General features: G+C 41.7%; 1 protein-coding gene across 2 annotated transcripts; it reads right to left on the bottom strand.

Moving 5' to 3' along the window:
* Positions 1 to 1,807: 1,807 nt before the first annotated feature.
* On the bottom strand, positions 1,808 to 22,539 carry RAB9A (RAB9A, member RAS oncogene family). 2 transcript variants are annotated; one of them, XM_003261042.3, is made up of 3 exons: positions 22,348 to 22,539; positions 7,744 to 7,832; positions 1,808 to 2,911 (listed from the first exon to the last, which is right to left on the bottom strand). In XM_003261042.3, exon 3 carries the CDS (start codon positions 2,883 to 2,885, stop codon positions 2,280 to 2,282), a length of 606 nt encoding a protein of 201 aa, XP_003261090.1. In that variant the 5' UTR covers positions 2,886 to 2,911; positions 7,744 to 7,832; positions 22,348 to 22,539; the 3' UTR covers positions 1,808 to 2,279. The 2 variants fall into 2 exon arrangements, with proteins under 2 accessions (XP_003261090.1, XP_003261091.1); XM_003261043.4 differs by lacking the exon at positions 7,744 to 7,832 and having other exon boundaries at positions 22,348 to 22,515.
* Positions 22,540 to 24,416: the final 1,877 nt, after the last annotated feature.

Raw genomic sequence — 24,416 nt, 5'->3', positions numbered from 1 at the left:
TGGATCTGGTAGGTGATGTCCCTTGAAGGTTCTGGAACACAAGAGCAATGGGGTGAAGTCAGTCTTAAAATCAGGCTCTCCTAAGCACATGTATGTTAGCACAAAGTTGGTTATCTGCTTTAGTGCTCCAAAAGTGATCCAGATAAAATGTACACCGAGTTTTGTCATCTTGCCATAGCCAGAAACTTCTAGGATGCTTCCTTTGGCATGGACATAGATCGTCTCAATCTCTGCTCTGCCCATGCTATTACCCATGCTCTTTAATTTTTCAGTCACTTCAACACTTCCTGGTTGACAGTCCAGAGTTCCAGAAACCACTGACTCTCCAGACACCACCTTTCACTGGGTACCACACTGGTGTGTTTTTCTACTTAACACTTCACACGGATATTGTGTGAGAACTTACATGGTGGTGTCATAATATTAAAATGAAGAGTTTGTACAGAAATATAAACAGGTTTTCTTCTAAGACAAGTAATAAATAGTAGGAATGTTTTAACTTCAACTAGGAAACTTTCCCCAAGGGTGAAAAATAACCAAAACATTTAGTCCATTTATGAATTGTAATTTTGTATCTTCCACACAGCACATTGTAATTGTTATATCAGTTATCAAATGCACGTTTGTCTGTTCTCCAGTTCAGTAGTTTGCTTTTTTTTTTTTTTTTTTGAGCTGGAGTCTCACTGTCACCAGGCTGGAGTGCAGTGGTGTGATCTCGGCTCACTGCAACCTCCGCCTCCCGAGTTCAAGTGATTCTCCTGCCTCAGCCTTCCGAGTAGCTGGGACTACAGGCACGATGCCCAACTAATTTTTGTATTTTTAGTAGAGACAGGGTTTCACCATGTTGTCCAGGATGGTGTCGACCTCTTGACCTCGTGATCCGCCTGCCTCGGCCTCCGAAAGTGTTGGGATTGCAGGCGTGAGCCACCGCGCCGGGCCTTGCCCTTTTTCTTAAAACTGAACTGTATCTCTGGCAGGGGGCAGTGGTTCACTCCCTACATGACAGCCAGCTCCCCTCACCCAGCATGTCCTTTGGTATCACCATCACTCCCCAGTTGATGGTCTCATCCACACTCAGTCTAGGCTTTGGTTAGCCTCCATAGAATCAGATAGTCACCAACCACACAGCATATGAACTTCATCCACAAAAGACCACAATTTGCTTTATCAAGTCTGATCATTGCAACAAGTCTTCTTGTAACAAAAAATCTCCTTGAGAGCAAATCACTAAATGTTCAGTGATAGAGAAGACACTAAGTAAATACACTGCCGAATAAAGATGTCTTCATTTACCCTCTCACAAAGTACAATCCTTCTTAGTATTTCTTCTGAGAGTGATAAAGTTAGCTTGTGTCTTGTGTTATAAAAGAATGTTTTAACTTCAATTAAGAGACTTTCCCCAAGGGTCAAGAAAGTAACAAAAATATTTAGTCCATTAATCGAATTGTAATTTTGTATCTTCCTCACAGTACATTGGAATTGTGACATCAGTTATCAAATGCGCATTTGTCTGTTCTCCAAGTTCAGTAGTTAGCCTTTTTCTTAAAACTGAACTCTATCTATGGAAAGGCTTTCCATTCATAGACAGCTTGAATTTAGCTGGATGTATTACAGACTGTATGAAGCAACTCTTGTACCACTGGGGGCCCACCCTCCCTGAGACTGTGGAACGATTTATGGGGGTGGGGGTGCATGAATGGCACACAAATGATGAGTAATTACTAGTGAGAGTAATTCTAGTATGTAGAATGAAAACAGGAATGGTTAAATTATTTTGAAGAGAATGAAGAAGTAAATTAACAATGCATTGCAAATACATTAGATTTTAATCTTTAATATCTAACATTATTGCTTTAGGAAAGTATTTCCCCGAACCAAGAATACAATGCTAATTGCATAAAAACATACACATATAAAAAGTAGTTCTCCATTTTCCCAGGAAAAAATCCAAGTATAACTTCTAGAATAGTCAATTTCTTACTTTTATTATAATTAAAGTCTTGGTCATTTCATTTATTAGCTCTGCGACTTACATATTTAAATTAAAGAAACGTTATTAGACAACCGTTACAATTTATAAATGTAAGGTGCCATTATTGAGTAAATATATTCCTCCATGAGTGGATGTGTCCCTTCTCCCACCAACTAATGAAGCAGCAACATTAGTTTAATTTTATTAGTAGATGATACACTGCTGCAAACGCTAATTCTCTTCTCCATCCCCATGTTGACTTTGTGTATATGTGTGAGTTGGTTAGAATGCATCAACAATCTAACAATCAACAGCAAGATGAGCTAGGCTTGGGCTTTCGGTGAAGACTGACTGTGTCTGTCTGAATCAAGTGATCTGACCTATCCTCGGTTGCAAGAACTCTTCGAACCGCTTCCTCAAAGGCTGCTGCCACATTTGTGGCATCTTTTGCACTTGTTTCAAAGTAAGGATAGTCGCCGTTGTCCCTGCACCAAGCTTGGGCTTCTTCTGTAGACACCTGCCGTTCGCTTATGTCAATCTTGTTACCCAGAATCACAAAAGGAAAGCTCTCAGGCTCTTTCACATCTGCATAATATATGAATTCTTTCTTCCAGTTACTTAAGTTCTGGAAGCTTTGTGAATCATCGACACTAAAAGTAAGCAGGCAGCAGTCAGAACCTCTGTAAAATGGTGTCCTCAGGCTTCGGAATCGCTCCTGACCTGCCGTGTCCCAAATCTGCATGGTAACAAAATGTCCATCCACTTCCAAATCTTTATTTAAAAATTCCACACCTATTGTATGGAAGAGCTGGGTATCAAACTTGTTAGTTACATATCTGTTCATAAGTGAACTCTTCCCAACTCCACCATCTCCAAGGAGAATTACTTTAAAAAGTGATGATTTTCCTGCCATTGTTAATCTCAAAAGCTTCAAGAACCCTGTAAAATAAAAAGGCACCATTACATTCCTTTATACCTACACATTCTTCTACATGATTCTATGAATATCAGCATTTAGCTGAAATAAAACATATGGCCCCAGGGAATACCTAATAATAAGACTTGTTGTTTACTGAGCACTTAGCCATGTGCAGGCTACTATTCTACCATTATTCTCTGAAACAGCTGGGAAGGGCTCACTCTTCCCCTTTCTCAGGTCACAGTTGACTGTGAAGCTGGCACTCAAGCCCAAGTCTGACCCCAAAGCCCTTGCTCTGAACCGTTACTCTATGATAAGCCCCTCTCTGCTCATAGTAAGCCCCACCATTTGTTAGAGATGGGTAGGAGACCAAAGTTCGCATGTTGTTGTTTTGTTTTTTTGTTTGTTTTGAGACAGGATCTCGCTGTCACCCAGGTTGGAGTACAGTGGGACCATCTTGGCTTACTGCAGCCTTGAACTCCCAGGCTCAAGCAATCCTCCCACCTCAGCCTCCCAAGTAGCTGGAATCACAGGTGCACACCACCATGCCTTGCTAATTTTTCTATTTTTTTGTAGAGACAGGGTCTCAACCACGTCCCCCAGGCTGGCTTCAAACTCCTGGGCCCAAGCAATCCACCACCTGTCTTGGCCTCCCAAAGTGCTGGGACTACAGGCGTGAGACACCATGCCCGGCCCACATGTTTCTCTTAACAACTTCAAACAGCCCTTCAGTGCACAGTGATGGTGTTCACTTAAGGCCTCTCTCATACCAGGGACTTTACTACTCCCTCCCTCCACCGCTCTTCAGACACAGGTGCTGTTAACCAGGAAAGCCAGAGACAGAAACTGACTTATCCGGCTGTGAAATAAAATATAAACCAACCACTGAGTAAATGGACTTTATTCTCTTCATTAAGAACACTATTTTGAATTTGTTCAAATTAATGTCAGCAGCAATGGAATTTTTACTTTAATATAATCTAGCACATTCTACCCACAAGATTCACTTGGGCAGTTCAAACACTTAAGGAACATGAGACTGCTGCTACTTGTGTGTTTTCAGGTGGAATGAAAGAAACCTTAAATGAAAATGTGGTACTATATGTGTTCTTTAGAAGTCCTGTGGCAGGATTAAAAACTTTACTACACTACAAGAGCCAGCCTGTTGGGGGTGAGATTTCAGATGCCCGTTGACAGACAGCTACTTCTAGGCGCTGATGGGAGCACAGTTCCTGGTTAATCCTTCTGCTTACATTTTTCTTGTGAAAAATTTAAAACATATACAAAATTTCTATATAATGAGTACAATACAATGAGCTCCCATGAACTCTAAACCTAGCTTCACCAATTATCAACTTACAGCAAATCTTGTTTCCTCCATAACCCCTCCAACTCTCCCTTCTCCCCAGTTATTTCGAATCAGATTATATCATTTAATCTGTACTTCAGTATTAAACGGTTTTTAAGTATACTAAAATGTATATAAGAAGATAACTATTAGAGCAGCACTGTACAAGAGAATTTTATGTAACAATGGAAATGTCCAATATAGCAGCCACTTAGCTGCATGTGACTGTGGAACACTTGACATGTGGCTGATGGAAGTGAAAAACTGCATTTTAAATTTTATTCAATTTTAACTAAATAGCCACATTTAATGAGCCAATTGGAGAACACAGATCTAGAGCAAATTTGGTCAATAACCTTAACAGGAAAGTAGGTATTATGAATCCCTCCATGGGAAGGCAATAAAGACATGAACAATAATTGTTACACTGACCAGGATGAATTTGTAAAATCACTGCAGTAAACGTTATCTGGCTGTCTCCTGGTTATATGCAATGTGAGCAACTATAGTGTAATTGAACACTTACTATAACATGTAGGAATTCTGCATTTCTAGCCACATGCTCCACTGTTCTGATAAAAACCTTGTAGTCATTTGTATAGTGAGAAATCAAGTGAATGGGAAAATACTATTAAAAAATGATGGGACATACCTTAGTCCCTACCTCTTACTGGTTCTTTCAAATTACTACTACAGGCCAGGCACGGTGGCTCACACCTGTAATCCCAGCACTTTGGGAAGCTGAGGCGGGCAGGTCACTTGAGGTCAGGAGTTCGAGACCAGCCTGGCCAACATGGTGAAACCCCCATCTCTACTAAAAATAAAAAATAAAAAATAATTAGCTGGACGTGGTGGCGAGCGCCTGTAGTCCCAGGTACTAGGCTGAGGGCAGGAGAATCCCTTGAACCTGGGAGGCAGAGGTTGCCGTGAGCTGAGATTGCACCACTGCACTCCAGCCTAAGTGACAAAGCAAGACTCCATCTCAAAAAACCAACAAAACAAATTAATACTACAGTAATTACTACTATAATTAATACAATTTAAACTGTCCAACACAAGTGTGTGGCAGTTAAGGTGCACACCTTTTGAGAGACTTTTTCAATTTCAAATGTATTGCTCTACTCAATATCCAGACTATTAATGTTAAAGAGGAAACTGAAACAGTCCCAACCCCCTTACTTTCCTGACATAGGTAACAATGTGCTAAATTGGCTGCTTTAATTCTTTGGCATCTTGCTTCAACAACTTCAACTTAAAGAGAAAAGACTGAAAACCATAAAAGCAAACCAACTACTTTGACATAGGGGAACCATCTATCTAATGTCTCCTCAGAATTCTTCAGTGGGTTGTTTCCCAGAGATCCAGAACTAAGTCCAACTTCTAAGGCAAGACACCTGGCCCCTGCTCTTGGCCAGCCTCACTCTAGCCACCTTCCCCTCACAGTCTCTGCTTCAGTCATTCTGAGTGCACCATCACCCAGAACTGAAATTCAATTCCACTCACTCAGCACACCCCACACTCTCTTGCCTCCACCCTGGCATATGCTGCTCCTTGCTGGTGACCCCCCAGTGAACCACTGTGCCTTCAGAACAGCTCAGCATGGTCATCACCTCCACTGGGAACCCTGCCCCAGCAACTCTCCCAGTGTTGTTCCTTTCACACAATTTCCATGTTGTGTTATGAGAGTACAACAGACATCATTTATTCCAGTATTTTAATAAGTCTCTACTGATCTAACTGCCTTACCAGACACAAAGTTTCACTGTACATCATTGAATTTTTAGCATCTTTATATCAAATTATAAGCCAGATCATGCATCTTAACAAACCCCACCCAGACTATTGGTTGCATATATCTACTAAATTAAGTTTTAGAAATTCCTTGAAAGTGGTAATTTGTAATTTTGTCAAGACACTTTGATAGTTCTTTTTTCATAATAATGTGGGACTTCCTAGTTTGTCTCATTCTGACCAAATGAATTTGGCGTATGCCAGCCCACCAGGAAACAGAGTATAGGGTACAATTTTTTACATTTCTCATCTACAGTTTGAGGCCTACCACATATTCCTATTTGGGAATATATTTGCATTTGCTAAAATAATGAATTTCTACAAGAATATCTCTCTAACTGTAGCATTGTATAAAAACACACATGGTGATATAAATCATTGTACACACCATCTTATTTACCAGTGACATCTAACAAAAGCCAGTTTCATTCGATCTATACATTAATATAACCACAATCAGCTTATGGGCATTAAAAATATTATTTTTTCTTTAAAAACAGTAAAATCCTTTGAAATTTCTTTAGTATAAGTTAAATAAATAAAAGGATCCTACTACGTTATTTTCAAAATTTGCCTAAAAAGGTAATGTGAAGTCTCTTATACTTCACAGTTTAAAATGACTGTCCAAGGGCAAACAATTTTCACCAAGGTTAAAACATTAGCAATTCTGTTAAATTCTATAAAGAAATCTGAATAAGGGGCCAGGCACAGTGTCTCATGCCTGTAATCCCAGCACTTTGGGAGGCTGGGGCAGACAGATCACTTGAGGTCAGGAGTTCGAGACCAGCCTGGCCAACATGGTGAGACCTCATCTCATCTCTGCTAAAAATACAAAAATTAGCTGAGCGTGGTAGCACATGCCTGTAATCCCAGCTACTCAGGAGGCTGAGGCATGAGAATTGCTTGAACCCGAGAGGCGGAGGTTGCAGTGAGCCAAGATTGCACCACTGCACTCTAGCCTGGGGGACAGAGCTAGACTCTATCTAAGAAAAAAAAAAAAAAAAGAAATCTATATAAGAAAAGCATATTACATAGGTCATAAATTTTACCCTAATTTAATTGTTCAATTCAAGCATCATTATCTACATAAAAAAGTTAGCTCACCTTAGCAGTGTATGTTTTCATAATTTTAAGAGTAAAATGAAGAATTAAAATGTTAAAGTACAGTATCTGAGTTCTATTAGCAGCCAGATTCTTAACTTAAAAACCTGAATACTGTCCATGACCTTTCTCAGCCCAAAAAAGTCATACAATCAAATATTCTACTTTAATCATTGCGTTTTTCAAAAAGTTTTTCATCTACCCATCTTCTTTTCTAAGTTTTATATTCAGAGACAGCTATGAAATTGTATCAAGACGAAATGTGTAACATTTCATTCATTCTTCAAAACTTGCCCAAATTTTGGGTGGCTCAGAATGAGTCATATTCCAGAGAATAAAATGAAGATAACACAAAAGGGAAGACAGAAAAGGGCCATGTGAGGGAGGGGCACCAACGTGATATAGGAAAGGTCAAGCTAAGGCTCAAGGTAGCCCAGCTTCATTCAGGGCAGCCAAGGCAAAAATGAAAACGCTCTTGTTTCTGTGCAAATCAAAGCACACTGTCAGAAAAGAAAACTTGTTCCTGGCACCAAATGCCATGAGCACAGCCCCATGGACGAGCAATTTAACATCCTGAAGCCTCATGGGAACAACAGTGACAACAGTACCTACCTCCTAGGGTTGTTGAGAAGATGCATTCAAACGACACGGGAAAAGAGTTTCATCACAGTGCCAGGCTCATTACAGGAGTGCAAGAGTGTCTGTGAAATGAATACATGAAGAAGTCTTCACTGGCAGTTTTACAGACAGGTTCTTTTTATGGTCATGTCTTACATCAACCTTCAGTAAGGGCAACAGGCAGAACAAATTAGAGGATGATATAGGCCTACATTACGAAGCTGAAGGATCCTAGTCCTAGAGATCAAATTCAATGTCAAGGTCTCCCAGTGATCACTATGTGGAACTGTGCTAAAGTACTAGCCTCTATTGGTCTGAACCAAAGGTTTCAACCACCCTCCCCACCCACCACTTTTTAAAGCAAAGGGCATTTTTGTGGGACTTACATATAGCAGTCCTTAACTTATAAATTCAATCAATAATAAAATGAGACTCTTCAAAATCCTGACATTTGGGGTTGAAGATGAAACAACAACAATAGCAGCTAGCCTTGAGCCCAGTATGTTATGCAAGCTACAACACTGTGTTTATTCCTCACAAGCTTCTTAGTACCTATTACACATGAGGATACTGACTCAGAGAGGTTACAGACATGCTCAAGGTCACACACCTAGTAAAAGGTGGGAGTAAGATATGAACATGGCCGACTGACTCTAAAGCCCAGGCACTTAACCCACTAGGCTATGTCAGTCCCAACTGCCTATGCATCTGTTTCTGAGATTCTACTGTTGTTGCTGCAGGTAGAATGAAAATAAGCAATTGCGAATGGTAAGAATCTTTCAACCACTTGCTTTATTTCAAAATCTGCTCAAGAACAAGGTTAACCTGACAGAACTAGTAATCTCCAATCTTACTGACATGTAGCATAAAGCACATGTGAGTGTCTATGCTTTATTAGAGTTTAAGTAGTTTAAAACATGTTTTACATGAAATGAGTCAAATTTTGCAGAAGCTTAGCATTTGGTAGAACGATTGGGAAAGGAATTTTTCAATAAGTATTTAGTGAGTTCCTACTATGAGCCAGACCCTGAGGATACAAGCCACACATACAGTCCCAAGTTTGTGGAGCTTGTAGTTGGGTGAAGGTGACATCCACACAAAAATGCATTTAAGTCACAACTGTACCTCACAAAATGAGAGGTATATGGTACAAAGTACAACTATTCACACTCAACCAAAAATCAAAGAACAACTTAAAACAATGCAAGGGATTCTGCCCACCATCTCCCTCGGTGAGTGAGACGCACAATGTGTAAACCTGGGGCTCTCTCAATCAGACTCAGGTTCCCCGTGCCACTATCTTACGGAGTTCCCTGAGTCCACGAGAGTCCAGCCACCTGGGGGACTTAATTTACATGCAAACATGATCCTGTAACACAAGCCAACTATTTCACTTACTGAGCTACAGTTAAGGAAAAAGAGGTAACTTCCAACATCAGAGGTAAACTAGGCTGTATTACACTGTGTTAATGAGAGACTGTACATCGGTTTCTAGTGTGATATGTTCCAAAGCAATGTCACCATGATCATTTTAGCCACGTGCTGCCATGAGAACACAGCCCTCACCAAAGTCTGATTCCGCTGGAGGGGGATTTGACCCAGGGGAAGTAGGTTTGACCACAGGCTAAGCTCAGCAGGAGCAAGAGAAAACTATGAGAAAAGAGGAGGGAACAGGAACCAGAAAGTAGAACCAATCCATGCCAAGGCCCTGCCAAAGAAGCCTGGCCCTGGCATGAACTGGGAGAACTCAAGGTAGGCCCGAGCACCCGGAGGCTAGAGAGTGAAGAGTATGCTACAAAGACAGGACTGAAGGAAGAGGCCCAGCAGCAGGGAGGCGAGTAGAAGCCATGGGAAGGATTTCTGCCTGTACTCTAGGAATGATGGGGACCCTCTGAAATAGCTTCAGCAGTGGGTGACCTGGTCAGATAAGGAGTCCAGAAAGCTAACTGGATGCAATGGGAGAAGGGCTGTGGGTGAGGTGGGGAGGAAGGCCTTGGACAAGCTGGGATGGATGCTGCTATGATCCCTCTCCACTACTAACAGTGTCAGCTGGGCTTACGAATGAAAATTGAGGTGGTTATACCTCACACTTGATCCTCCAGTAAGATATTTACTATATGACTTCATGTTTTACCTTGTTCACGTTCAAATCCCTGGCCCTTTACCTGTCTAACTCCTAGTCAGCTGTGTGGATGCAGCTAGACCTCACCTCCTCCCGAACACCCACTGGACATCTCCAACTGAACCCCCTTCCTTGACACTCCTAACCACCCTGTGCGTGCCTCTACCATTTACCATAAGGAATTCTGTAATTGGCATGCCTACTATGTCTAATAAAAGTGAAACACGCTCTCTTAACTCACATTACATGGATATGTACTATCCAATTACAGAAATGTCCATACAGATTGCACCAAAAAAATGCATACCCATACTATTATCAAACCACCTTCCCCTAAAAAGAAAGAAAATGTCCATCAATTAATGAATGGATAAATAAAATGCGGCATACATCCATGCAATGCTGTAATGTAGATAAACCTCAAAAACATTATGCTAAGTGAAGGAAGTCAGAACAAAAGGCTACCTACTGTATGATTCCATTTATATAAAATGTTCAGAATAGGCAAATATGGAGACAGTAGATTCATGGTTGTCAAGGGATGGGGTGGGGGGTGGTGGCAGGTAAAGGAGGAGTGACTGCTAATGGGTATGGGGTTTTTTTTTGGAGGGTAATAAAAATATTCCGGAATTAGATAGTAGTGATGGTTGTACAACTCTGTGAATATACTATAAACACCAATCAATTGTATACTTTAAAAGGGTGAATTCGGCCAGGCGCCATGGCTCACACCTGTAAACCCAACACTACGGGAGGCGGAGGCAGGCAGATCACTTGAGCTCAGGAGTTTGAGACCAGCCTGGGCTACATGGTGAAACTGCATCTCCACAAAAAATACAAAAATTAGCTGGACATGGTGGCGCATGCCTGTAGTCCCAGCTACTCGGAAGGCTGAGGTAGGAAGATCACCTGAGCCTGGGGAGGTCAAGGCTGCAGTGAGCTGTGATCACATCACTGCACTCCAGCCTGGGTGACAGAGCGAGACCCTGCCTTGAAAAAAAAAAAATGTTTACTGTATGTAAAAATATATATGCAAATCTCCTGAGAATTAAAAATATGACCCTAGGATTAGATTTACACAACTAGAGCTACAAATGTTCTCCTTGTCCCTTCAGCAGCATCCCTTTAAATAAATCATTTACATGTACAACAGACACTACTTTAGGATTCCCATACCATGTGCTGGTACCAGCATGTGCTGTCTGTGTCATACACTAATCCGAATGTAAAGTTGGATAAGCAGGTCACTGGCAGGAAAAAAAATGAACCACATTGCCAGCAGATACGGCAAAATTCAAAAGACAAAAGAACATTTTATGTTAACCCTTTCCTTCTTGTAACACTATTTTCCCAACTTTTCCATTATGTACTTTTATCTTATACTATCAATTGTTCATGAATAGTTTATCAGTAGTACCCTTTTCCCTGGCCTTCTCCAACCCCTTGCTGGCTTCCAAAGCCATACCCTACAATAAACCAAGGGGAAGAATAGAAAGCCTCAAGGTCCAAGCATCAAGAATTAAAATCTGCTGGCCACGCACGGTGGCTCATGCCTGTAATCCCAGCACTTTGGGAGGCCGAGATGGGCAGATCGCTTGAGCCCAAGAGTTCAGGAACCAGCCTGGGCAACATGGTGAAACCCCATCTCTACAAAAAATACACAAATTAGCCAGGTGTGGTGGTGCATGCTTGTAGTTCCAGCTACTTGGGAGGCTGAGGCAGCAGGATTGTTGGAGAGGCAGACAGAGGTTGCAGTGAGCCAAGATTGTGCCACTGCACTCCAGCCTGGGTGACAGAGTGAGACTCTGTCTCCAAAAAAAAAAGAATATAAATCTCTAATATGACTGTGTATGCGATTGAAGTTAGACTTTTTTTTTATTGGTCCTGGATCTAATTGTCTCCATTCCTACAGATAACTAAATTCATTTATTTATTATTTTTATTATACAAGATTTTGAGCATGGCATTCAAAGAGCTATCCAACCTCAGTTACAAGCCTGTCCCAATTACATCCCTACTACTCACCATCCCCACACCTATCACTGGCATTTTCTGTCCATATCTTTGCTCGGGCTGTTACTTTGGCCTACGAGGCCCCTCCCTACTTCGACGGCTATGACAATCTTAGTCATCAGAAGCCTAGTCCAGATTATCTCATGTAGGAAGCCAGGGCCGCCCCAGCAACCTAAACTTTCTCTTTTCTTTGCTCTCATCATCATTTCCACCTCTTTACAGCTCTCATTTACTTATGCTCTAATCACCTTCAGTTGTGTATGTGTCTGTTTCCTAATTACAACGTCAACTCCCTGGGAGGGACACACAACACCTAATTGCATCCATTCACTTGTCCCTTTTTTGTTCTGCCACTTCTCGTACAATGCTCTACATTTGGTGAGGTGCAAATAAATGCTAAATTGAGAACGAAGAGTATATTACTTCCTCTTTTATTCTTGTTATTCTATTATTATTCTATTTGTGCTTTCTGTACTTAAAATTCTTTGTTTCTCTATCAGTTCTCCCCACATTCTATTTTTGAGGTCTATTAAAATGTGTGGGTAGGAACAAAAAAATTGATTCTTACTTGCAATCCCAATGAGAATCCCACTTTAAAATAAGTACTATTGATTGACTGCGACAGGGAGCTGGCAAATGCTGAAAAACGACTACATTCCTTAATAAGCTGCCAAAGGGAGAGCAGGCATCATTTGTAAACTGCCTTCTCAAAACTTGAGATTTTAAAACACATACTCTGTAACCCCTCCAAAAACTTAAAATGAATTTATCACTCCTGGTTTAAATTTAGGAACAGATTTTTTTTTTTTTTTTTTTTTTTTTTTTTGTCAAATTCACAAGTTCCTTTGGATTCACCCTGAATGTCCTACTTAGAGGTGTACTTACCACTTCATTTCACTTCATAGCTTGAGGAAATGATGTTCAAAGAAAACCAGGGAAACAAAAGCATGGATAATCTGAAAATTATTTCTATTTTTGCTGGAGCTGTATTTATTTCCTCATAGCTTAATTTAGGCGTGTCTCACTTAACAGCCTAATTGGTTCCACTATTTGTTTCTAAAAACTTCCTGATTGTCTTACGGAAATTTATGAGCAAGAAGCAAGTCAAGGAAAGTCATTACGTCTAATGGGTACCAGCTCTACAGCAAGAAGTTACCAAAAAAATAAAGAATTAAGAAAAATACTGTCAGAAAATACCATATTTAGTGTGCAGGAAGAAGCAAAAGAAAGAAAAGGAAATACCGTAAGAACAGGCCAACTTACAGGCAAGACCTGCCAAGGTGAAATAAATTATCTATCTAGTCCTATCTAGTTAATCACTGAGCATTACCTCAAGAACAGGAGGCAGCTAGAGGAGAAAAACTGTATTATCAAACCATACTATCGCTATGTCAGAGCACCTCCCCTACTGAAAGAACTTATTTCAATTAAGTAACTTTTTTTGAAGCTGAATCAGCTAATTTAACTTTTAAGAAATATGTCAACATTTTTCTTAAAACAAGGCACCTGTGTAGGTATGCTAACTAATCACTAACAGTGGTGGGGGGCGTGGGAAGGGAGGAAGTGAGAAGGGCAAAAAAAAAAAAAGAAAAAGAAGATTTAGTTAAGGAACTAAATCTTAAACCATCATGAAACTATAGTGCAGCAGAATCCAACAGCGCCTTCTGCAATGATGACAATGTTCTATAATCTGCACTGTCCAATATGGTAGCCACTAACCACATGTGGCTATTGAGCACTGGAAAGTAGCTGGTCTAACTGAAGAACTGAATTTTTCATTTAATTTTAACTAGTTTAAATTGCTACATGAGGCTAGTGGGAACTGCGGTGGACAGTGCAGGCCTAGAATGTGGTTAATTGGGAGTCCCTGAAATGAGCTTCAGGGGGAAAATACACTCCCTAGAATCACATGTGAAATAAGGATGAGAGCATTGGTGGAAGCTTGTGTGCTTGCGCTTTTTTTCTGGAAAGAACAAAAAATGTTTCATCAGATCTTAAAGGAGTTTGGACACCAAGAAATGATTGATACATGCCTGCATCATTTGTATGTTATGTGTGATCCATTTCTGTAGCTCACAACACCCTTCAAGACTTTCTGTCTTTAGCAGTATTTCCTCTTTCTCTCCCTCACCCATGAGACTTTTATGAATATCACACTTTGACCATAAACTATGATAGTTCAGTCAACAGCCTTACTCATGGGAAACTGCTGGTCCTGAGAAGTGAGGATAATGTTTTGATTTTTTGTTTTGCTTAAGTTTTAAGAACCAAGCATAAATCTACCTGCGATAAGACATTTACCTGTAAAAGGCACTTACAATACTTTTTGACAATAAAGAAAAGAGTGCACTTTGGAAGACAGAATTAAAATGTGAAGACATAGATAAAAGTCACAAGATGAGAACATGGGGAATTAAAGGTAGATATTTCAGGAAGAAAAACAAATTATGAAAGGAATGAATTTGAACATATATGTCAGAAAAATATATTAAAGCAGCAAAACACAAATCAAAAATGATCTGCAACGTTCTGCTATCACCTAAACAAACACTGGTTCTGAGGCCTCCCTTCCAGTTAGATAAGAAACCAAATGTCTTTAATTTACAGCAGACAAAGCTAGGGGTTGGGGAACTATACAAACTCACTGAGTGAGGGGCTCCACAAGGCATGGAGCCACAGCAAAAGGAAACTTCTCGACTGTTAGACAAGTTAATTACAAGGAGTGAGGATTTCCTAAGAAGATATATTTAAAGAGGGGCAGCTATGTCCGGTATATAGGACTCAACTAGACTAGAGGCTCCCAAATACCACTCAACACTGCAGGCAGCTCTTCATCAAGTTCAGTTTATCCAATGTAACTCTCACTTTGTCAATGATCCCCCAGGTCTGCCCCTATGGAAGTGTTGAAACGGACTTTTCTCACAAAAAGCTTTCCAAGCCCAACCTCACTCTGCCCATCACTACCCATTTCTCAATCTGCCTGTAAACCTGATTAACTCTCTGCTCAGCTTATAGGACACCAGGGCTCCCACCCCATCCTTTCCCCTGATTGTCAGCAAAAGTCAGCGAAGACCTCCTAATGGCCAATCCAATGGCATTTTCTCAGTCCTCATCTCAATGCCCTACGGTACATACAACCCTAAGGTGAATATAGGGAAAAGTTCTTCTCTCAGGACTTTATTGTGTATGTTTCTAGAAAACACCTGCAAATTTGACCAGCATCTCCACCTGAGGCCCAGCTAGTAGACAGTGAATTCTCTCAGGTGTAGCCATCTGTCTGAATGTGCATGAACTAAAATCTTGGAAGGGTACCCACGTCTTTTTTCTTTTTTTAAAAGACAGAGTCTCTCTCTACCACCCAGACTGGAGGGCAGTGGCATGATCATAGCTCACTGCAGCCTCAGACTCCTGGGTTCAAGTGATCCTCCCATTTCAGCCTCCAGAGTAGCTGGGACTACAGGTGCATACCACCAAGACTCGCTAATTTTTTTTTTAATTTTTTTTTTCCTGTAATGACAAGGTCTCACCATCTTGCCCAGGCTGGTCTTGAACCCCTGGGCTCAAGCAAGCCTCCCTCCTTGGCCTCCCAAAGTGCTAGGATTACAGGTGTGAGCCACCGTGCCTGGCCTCAAGTGTTTTTTAAAAACAAATAAGGAAACAGGCCTAACTGCGAAAGTGTCTTACACAGGATCACACATGTAGCTAGAGGCACAGGGGAGACCTTCAAGTCTGAGCCAGGACTTACCACCCATTACTGCCTCTATCAGGTCCAAACAGCCTGGCAGTAATCCTCTTGAAAATGTTTCCTAATTGTCCATAAAACCACTCTGATAACAGGTTCTGCTTTCTCTCCTCCTTGGCCCCTTAGCTTTCTTCAACATAGACAGCTCCCTTTCCCGACAAGCTCTTCATGAAGCTATTTCACGAGACTGAAACCCTTACCTGTTTCCAGATGGTATCTCCTTGGGCTATAAAAATCAGTGATTCCTAAAGTTTATCTCCGCATGTCTGAGCCAGACAAGAATTTGCAACCCCTTGTATAGTATGTTTATCTGGTACCCTGATGGTAGTTCAAATTCAACATATCTAAAACTGAGCTAATTATTTTCTCCATTTCGAAAATCTCTTTCTTCTTTTCTCTTACACCCTTCATTCAGCCACACATGAAATATGTCCACTTTTCACATTACCTATTGCTATTGCCTTGCTTGCTCAAATAATAAATGCTATGGCTGTAATTATATTAGCAGCCACTATTAACTGAATATCTACCAGGTACCTGGCATATAGCACCTTAAAATTACCTGCAAGTTGGACACTATCATCCATGTTTTATACATCAATAAACACAAGTCCACAAACTTCCCCAGGTCTAATAGGGCAGGTCAAGTATGTGTTATCTTCACTCCCACCCAGTGACAGAAAAGGTCTACGTAAGGTACAAATCCAAAAAGGACACCAAGAAAGAACAACTGTAGATGCAAGACAGCAACAAAATTTAGAAAGTGGAAAGCAAATGGTCCCGGAGTGACAGAGTGAAGAGACAATGAAACCTAATGCGGAAAGCAGCAGCCAACAATGAGAAAGCTGATTCCCACCAGAGAACTGGAAAAGAACTGAACAGCACACGGGCACTTCTCGAGACTTCTCCAGACAGGCCGGGTCCGGAGGCTCGAGGGGTCCCTGAAAGGCTGTAGATTCCATGACCCACATCCTTGTGCCACCCTAGCAGATCCACTTCCTAAAGAATTGCACCCAGCAGAAAATGGAGAGAAAGCACAAAGGAAAGTGGAGCTGGAGGGACGATCTGCACAGGAAACCTGAACTGCAGTCTCTTTCCTGTCTGTCCCTCCCCTCAGCTTAGCAACTAAAAGGGTAGCATCCCCAAACTGCAAAGCTCTGGGGGAAATGAGGGGCCCAAGGGAAAAGCTTACAGATACTGGAAGGGGGGATGGAGAATAAAAAACGGACTTTGATGCCTTTTCTCCTTACCGCTAAACCTTGTAGTCCATAAACTAGAGCCAATAATACCAACTTCTAATCCTGAGGTTCCCAAACTGCATGCTGAGGTGCCCCAAAGCATCACGGCAAATTCACAAGGGCAGGGCAGGCTATTTTAAATTTCTGAGGGAAACATAGATACTTGACATTTGTAGAGCACCCCACTGGAGGGGAGTTAATTAGATTGCACTGCATTCCTTTCGATGACATCATATCTTCATGAAGCTAGGTTTTCCGGGACTGCTGTGATAAAAATCAAGTACTGGGCACAAATTTAAGTGGATTATGAGGGTGGCAATTGTTTGCTCCCAAACAACTATTTTTAAATAGTTATTTTAAATGTTATTTAAGAATACTGGCACTCATTCCAAAGAACGTTCTGCATTCACCAATGGGTAGTCCTCAGGCAGTTCTAATCTGACTTCCAACCACATTATGTATGTATTTCCAGGTATATACATCTGATCAAATACACAGGTGTGAAACTGCACAGACCAGAGCAGTCACCTAGCTGCATAAACACTCCTATCTGTTTGAGTTCTGCACAGCAAGTTCTAGAAACAGAGGTCTGTAAGGCTTTTTTTTTTTTTTCCAGGTTTTTCTAACTTTAAGAACACAGTCTTATGGGCACTAACCTTTTGGAAATTACCTTAGCTTCTGTACCCAAAAATCTAATCCAATTCACACGAACTTGAAATTAAAATACAGTAGTCAGTTCAACTCCCTTATACTGTTTTGCTCTCTGTCACACTTGAATAAAGAATGTGGCAATGGAATGAATGTGTCCAGTTGTTCCATAGTGTTTCTCCATCCCCTGTCAAACAACAGAATACGTTTGTACGAGTCAGGCCTAAGACAAAAGTGGAGTCTGTGTCCACAGACTCCCAGAGAACTCCTGGAGAATGCAATGAGCTGGCTTCCATGCAGCCAGAATGTGAAGCCTGAACAGCCTGTTTCACTTCTCCATTTTTTCCAAAATACACACCCAGTCTTTCTCCACCTCAGGCAGATCTAGCTGTTACCTTACTTACATTCATTTACACCTAGTCATCCTCACTGTATTCATAATAAGCAACATAATAATAACGCCTGAACTCACCATGGTCAAAAATTAACAAAAGGATTTGAAAAATCCAGAATGTGGAAATACCCAGAGCACACAGCTTCACAACATGCACAGTATCAAGAGTCATGTTGAGAAACAGAGATTTCTCCTCCAAGTTATCTAACTAGCCCTGGCACCCCTGGGCTCTCTGGCAACACAGCCTGGGACCGCCTCCGACCTCCCTCCCCTCTGCCTACACACCTAGGTGGCTCCATGTCTCCTCCCTCAGGCATCCTTGCCTTCCAATTGCATCACAGCTTTCCGCCAAACTCCCTGAAACATTTTTTGAGTTCACCCTCACTCCTCTACAAAAAAGTCCTTAATAAATGTTCTCTGTTGATGGCCTGCTTAGTCACAAATCCTATTCTCTTATGCTTGGTTTTGACTGAAGAGTCTATTATCCATACACCTTTCAAGTTAGATGCGTTGCCCAAACACACACACACTTCCATTTGGCTTACTTCCTCCTGCTGCTTAACTAACACATTGCCTGGGCAGAACTACTTGGAAGCTAATAATTTGCTGCCTCTACTTTGTGTCATATAATCTCCTGGAGATTATAAAGCATAGCCATCTCATTTTACCCAGAAGGAAATGTGGTGACTTAAGTTGGCCGGAGGAGCAAGCCAATTAATGATCAAACAAGACAACTCTGGCACCAATTTCTCTCGACCCTTCCCAGAATGAAACACGTCACTTTTGTTAGATTCCATGTGTATGTACTAGCAATCATTTTGAGGTGTGTAACTCAACATCCTCCCTACCCCACTCCTGATAAGAGGCAGAGAAATCTATTCATCAGCAAAGAACGTGCTGTGCATTGGCATGAGTCAAAAGCCAAAGCTACCAACAAAAAGATGCCATGTTGATTGCGTGAATAACACTCAGTGATGCCTAAAAAGAGATGCGATCCTTTTTGACTGCTCCAGTCAACCACTCCCTCCCAAAGTTCACCTAACAGTTAATTCTGCCACCAGAATGAAGCAGTACATATTTTGAAAGGCCTGATCTTAGACAGGCATGAAAAAAAAGACTGTAAAACACCAGAAAGTTATGGAAAAGCCATTAAAAAATTCATCATTTCTCGATTCCAGTGATAAAATGCAGGCATAACTATTTGTCTGGTGAGGTGAAATTTAAGGATGAATTTAATGCTCAAGAAGAATGGCTTCTCAATTTGATTCTTGTAAATATTCACACGTGGTTAACCGTACAAAACTATAACACACACATCAAGTTTTCCCCATTTTATCTAAGTCTGCCCACAGTAAACACCATGACACAGGTACTTCTGTGCCGAGTGTGGAGTTGTTTTTTTTTAATTATTATTATTTTTTTAGCGACAAGGTCTCACTCTATCGCCCAGGCTGGAATGCAGTGGTGTGATCATGACTCACTGCAGCCTTGAACTCCAGGGCCTCAAGTCGTCCTTCTGCCTCAGCCTCCAAAGTAGCTGGGACATGCACCACCACACTGAGCTAGCCTCCTTTATTTTTTAGTTTATTTTTTGTAGAGACGGGGGTCTCACTATGTTGCCCAGGCTGGTCTCAGACTTCTGGGCTCAAGTGATCCTCCTGTGTGGGTCTCCCAAAGCGCTGAGATTACAGGCATGAGCCACCACACTCAGCCTGTTTTGTTTTTTTTTTAATGAACACCTGGCCCCTGTCCTTGAGTAGCCCAGGCAATTAATTCTGTTCTAGGATGATGTCAGAACCTAATCTTATGACTGTGATTGGACTGCAAGCTTCAGGAAGGTTGGGACTCCCCACTGCCCTTCTCATCAGCACCTTTGTCTCAGTGCCCCACAGGCTGCTCAGACAACTGAAATAATGCAGAAAGTAAACTTTCTAAGTCCACTTTAATGGCTCTGAATAGCTCTTAAGTTCTTTTTGTCATTTTTGCCTTACAACAAAAAACAGATTCTGCTACCAGAAATTATTTGCTCTTTTTTTTTTTTTTTTTTTTTTTTTGAGATGGAGTCTCATTCTGTCACCCAGGCTGGAGTGCAATGGTGTGATCTCAGCTCACTGCAATCTCTGCCTCCCAGGTTCAAGCGATATCTCCTGCCTCAGCCTCCTGAGTAGCTGGGATTACGGGCATCCGCCACCACGCCTGGCTAATTTTTGTATTTTTAGTAGAAACGGAGTTTCACCATGTTGGCCAGGCTGGTTTCGAACTCCTGACCTCGTGATCAGCCCACCTCGGCCTCCCAAAGTGCTGGGATTACAGGCGTGAGCCACCGTGCCCAGCCACTCACTCTTTAATCTTTCAAGTGAATATGCTTCTCAGTAGAGAGAATTTTCCCCTGCTCACTGTTAAAATGATGAGGTATCCCAAATAGGAAAATGACATTGCATTTGAAAAACAACAAAAGCAGTTGAAATGTAAGCTCTGGGGTTACTTGGACTGCTGAAAAGCAGAGTTTCTCAACCGTGGCACTAGTGACATTTTGGGCTAGACAACTCTGTTGTGGGGGGCTGTCCTGTAGGTTACAGAATGTTTAGCAGCAAACATTAAGTAACAAAAATAAAAAATAAAAAAGAATATTTAGCAGCATCCCTGGCCTCTACCTACTAGATGTCAGCAGCACCTCCCTTGCCCCCAGGTGTGAACCAAAAATGCCTCCAGGCATTGCCAAACGTCTCCTACGAGGACAAAATTGTCCTCTCTTCCAGTTGAGAACTACTACTCTAAAATTACCCAGACCAGCTTTGAATCCCCGCTCCACCCCATCACAACCTGGGTCATCTTGGAAAACAGATTAAACCTTCCTATGCCCCCGCAAATTCCTCAACAGTAACATGGAGCTCTTACTGAAGAAATGCTATGAAAATTAAATGAAATGATGTACGTACAGGATTTACACGTACGGAATATTCGCCGCCAGAGTGAGTGCTCAATAAATGGTCAGAAATGAGGGGAGGCTAAAAAAAAATAATTTCGAGAACTCAAGGATCTTATCTTTAGGCCTCCAGAGTACTGAGTCTAGACAGAAGAAATGGTTGAGATAGAAACAAAAAGAGATAAGAGAGGTTGGAAAAGAAGTGATAGCACTAAGGTATTATTTCCCTTATCTCTAAAACCCGGCTTGGAGTCAAAGCCAATGATGTTCTACTTAGTTTTTGCCTATCTACTCTAACATTCCAAACAGTAAACGAAAAAATATGCCCAGATCCCAAAAGTCTCCAAACGAGAAACTTTGTAGTATAAACGAGGAATTTACTACAGCAGACACAAAAATACTAAAAGCACCAGACTGCCACAGCATTGTCTTAGATTTAGGAATCCAAATAACATACTAAAGTTCTAGAGAAGCAATCATGATAACTTCATAATCTTCCAAAGGAAAAACTAAATGCTGGCTTCTTAAAAGTTCCTAACTGAATCGTTCCAGGTTTCTTTATCTCTAGTTTTGCTCCACTGGACAGCTTCTGAGAGTACAGGCAATGTAGGGATTTTCCATTACAGTGGTGCCAGAGACCGAAGGACAAACACATTTTTAAAGCAGCAATCAAATTCTGCCCATTGATTTTTATCAGGACGCTAAAATCCTATGAAAAGACTGTGGTCACGTGCCGATTTGGAAACTAGCAGAAAAGTTATTCCTCAAAAGAACTGTAGTCACGAGATGTGTCATCCCTTACCAAAAAAAAAAAAAAAGGCAATACGTCCACCAACTATTTATTAAGTTCAGCACTTAAATTTCTCATCTTGCCTTTTTACTTACCAAGTTGGAAGAAAAAAGGGAACGCGATTGTGAAACATTAGCCAGCGTCTGAATCAGATAATGCCCCCAAACCGCCTGCAGCCTCTAAGATTGGCTTTACTTTCCGAATTCCTCACCCGAGTGGTCATAAGACATCGAGCAAACACGTTCTGCTAGGTGGAACTTCAGAGGTCGCCAAAAGCAAGTCGTGGGAGCGCCTTTGTTTTCCCCGTATTAATCATTCGGGTGTAGGATTCGGTTTGGGGTCTGTGGATGTGTGTCCCGGAGTGGTTGGGGAAAGGCTAGCGAGTACGTGTGTTCCCAGGTGACTGGGTGTATTTCTCCGTGTGTATGTGCACGGGTGTCCGGGCTTTTGTATCTCCCTTTCTCCAGTGTTTGTGTGGGTCCCTGTGTATGTGTGTGTGTTCTGTGAGTCCCTCTCCCCAAGGGTGTGGGGACCGTCTTTCCTCCTGCGTCAGACAGGAGGCAGAGAGACAACCAGCCATCCTCTCTCCCGGGGCGGCCTTGTGACCTGCGCTAGCCCCGCGCGCACCGCACCCCGCCCCAGCTGCGCGAGGCCCGAGCCGCCCCCTCAGACCCCGACACCCGCGCGCTCCGCCCGGTCCCGAAGGAGTCCCGAGTCCCGCTCACCTCGCGGCCACACGGAAGACGACCCGGGAGCTCTGGGCCGGCCCGTCTGGGTGCAATGAGGACACAGAGAGGGTCGGGGACCTGCAGAGAAGGAGGCAGCGGCGGTAGCGCAGCCAGGTTCCAGCTCCAGCTGCTCCCGTCCAGCGCGGAGGGAACAACATGGCGACGGGCTGGGGCGGGGCCAGGGAAAAAGCGGGGCGGGGCCTGGAGGCGGGGTCCCGCGGCCGAGACCCTGGGAGAGGGGCGCGGGGGAGGTGGAGCCGAGGCAGGCGGGACCTGAATCGTGCTTTTCCTTCGGGTGGATTGCTCCTGAAGTGTCCTCCCGTCTGCGTTCGGGCGAGAGCGAGTACGAAATAACTGTCATTTTGAAAAGTTTACGTAAAGTGGAAATAAACAGACCTCATGAGCACAGTCACAGGATGTCGTGATTACAATGATAAAAACGACTAGGCAAACCGACAAAGAACAAACAGGTGGATGAAAAATGAAAACAGTTGTGATACTGTGGAAAAACAAGAACTTTTTAAATGAAGCTATTAAAACTTTTCTTTAATCTTGTTAAAATACTGCCTCTGTCATCTCTGAATAGAAAGCGATGGGGCAAAAGGTGATATTGAAGAAGCTCTCCTTAAGTCCTTGCTTTGTGTGTGAAGTTGAGTGCATGGATCCTATGATACAGAACCCTGCAGGCGGGAGGGACTCATAGGGACATCTCAATACATTTTATAGGGTGATTTAGTTTGTTTATCAGGAAACCAAATACTGCGTGTTCTCACTCATAAGTAGAAGCTAAATGATGAGAATGCATGGCCACATAGAGAGGAACAAGAGACACCAGGACCCACTTGAGGGTTGAGGGTGTGAGGAGGAAAAGGAGCAGAAAAAAACTAGGTATCAAGTACTATGCTTATTACCTGGGTAACTAAATAATCCGTACACCAAGCCCTCGCAACAGGCAGTTTACGTACATGACAAACCTACACACGTACCCCTAAACCTAAAATAAAAGCTTTTTAAAAAAGATTTAGTCTGTTTATTTTCCAAGACAAAGATCTCACTTTTATGATGCTGGGGCTCACAACAATTTAAATAATCTCCAGCTCTTTGGGGAGTCGTTTTCAGGTAATGACTTTTCATTCAGCACTAGAAAGGTCATATTTGAGAAAGTTCCTCACAAATTAAAAAGGCAATTTTAGAATGCTTCTGAAAATGACACATAAGCTTAAATAATTGTTTTCTCATAAACAGAAATCTATTTCTTATCTGCAGGTCATTTCCCCAAGGAAATATGTATAAACGTTTATAAAATACAAATCTGTTAAATTGGGGGGAAGAAGAGATATACACTATCTTGTTTTAACACACATATTAAAAGTACACAGTAAAACATTATATATGAACATTAGAGTTAATTTTCCAATAGAAAAAAAAGTCATGTACGTTGGGTCAAATTGCAACAAGCAATCCACAGGGTAATTAAAGAAATGCCACCTGAAAATTGTACATCCTAACCATAGTCAAGGAGTGATCAAATAGGAGTTTATCTGTGCAACTGCTAATGCCAACTAGCTATTAACAAGTGATCTCATGAAATTATTGTATTTTGAGTTAAAGTAAACCTTGACAAACCCAACAGTTTTCATAAAAATGTTCTAAGAAGGTTCCATGAGTGACTCTTAGGCTGTTCCAAAATGTAAGAAGGCATTCAAACATATTTGAGTGTAGCTTATAGTACCTTAAGAAAGAATAAGGAAAGTTACTTTCTCTAAAATTACTATCAGTTGGATACTAGCCAACCGACATTTAAGAATGTTAGTATATTCTGGTCTCTTCCACCATTCACTTCTTAACCACATTTCTATGTCAGTGCAAGAGTAAAGTGGGTTAAAAGATTTTTCTCTGAAGGGCAAGTTTGGGGGATTTTTGATGTTGGATGTGTGTGGTTGGTAAGCTGATGCAAGTTGGATAGACAGTTGCTATCTCTCTTGCTCCATAAACTTGTTCCTTGATGAAAACATTAAAGAACTAACCTAGTTTGACTCCTTTCATCTAACGAAGATTTTCATCTT

Source organism: Nomascus leucogenys, chromosome X (assembly GCF_006542625.1).
Source record: "Nomascus leucogenys isolate Asia chromosome X, Asia_NLE_v1, whole genome shotgun sequence".
Classification (NCBI taxonomy): Eukaryota; Metazoa; Chordata; class Mammalia; order Primates; family Hylobatidae; genus Nomascus; species Nomascus leucogenys.
Note: the sequence above shows the minus strand (reverse complement) of the source record. Positions and strands in the feature narration are given on the sequence as shown.

What these genes read in the sequence shown, in the direction of transcription:
- RAB9A (XM_003261042.3), bottom strand. Translation starts at nt 2,885, where the DNA reads ATGGCAGGAAAATCATCACTTTTTAAAGTAATTCTCCTTGGAGATGGT.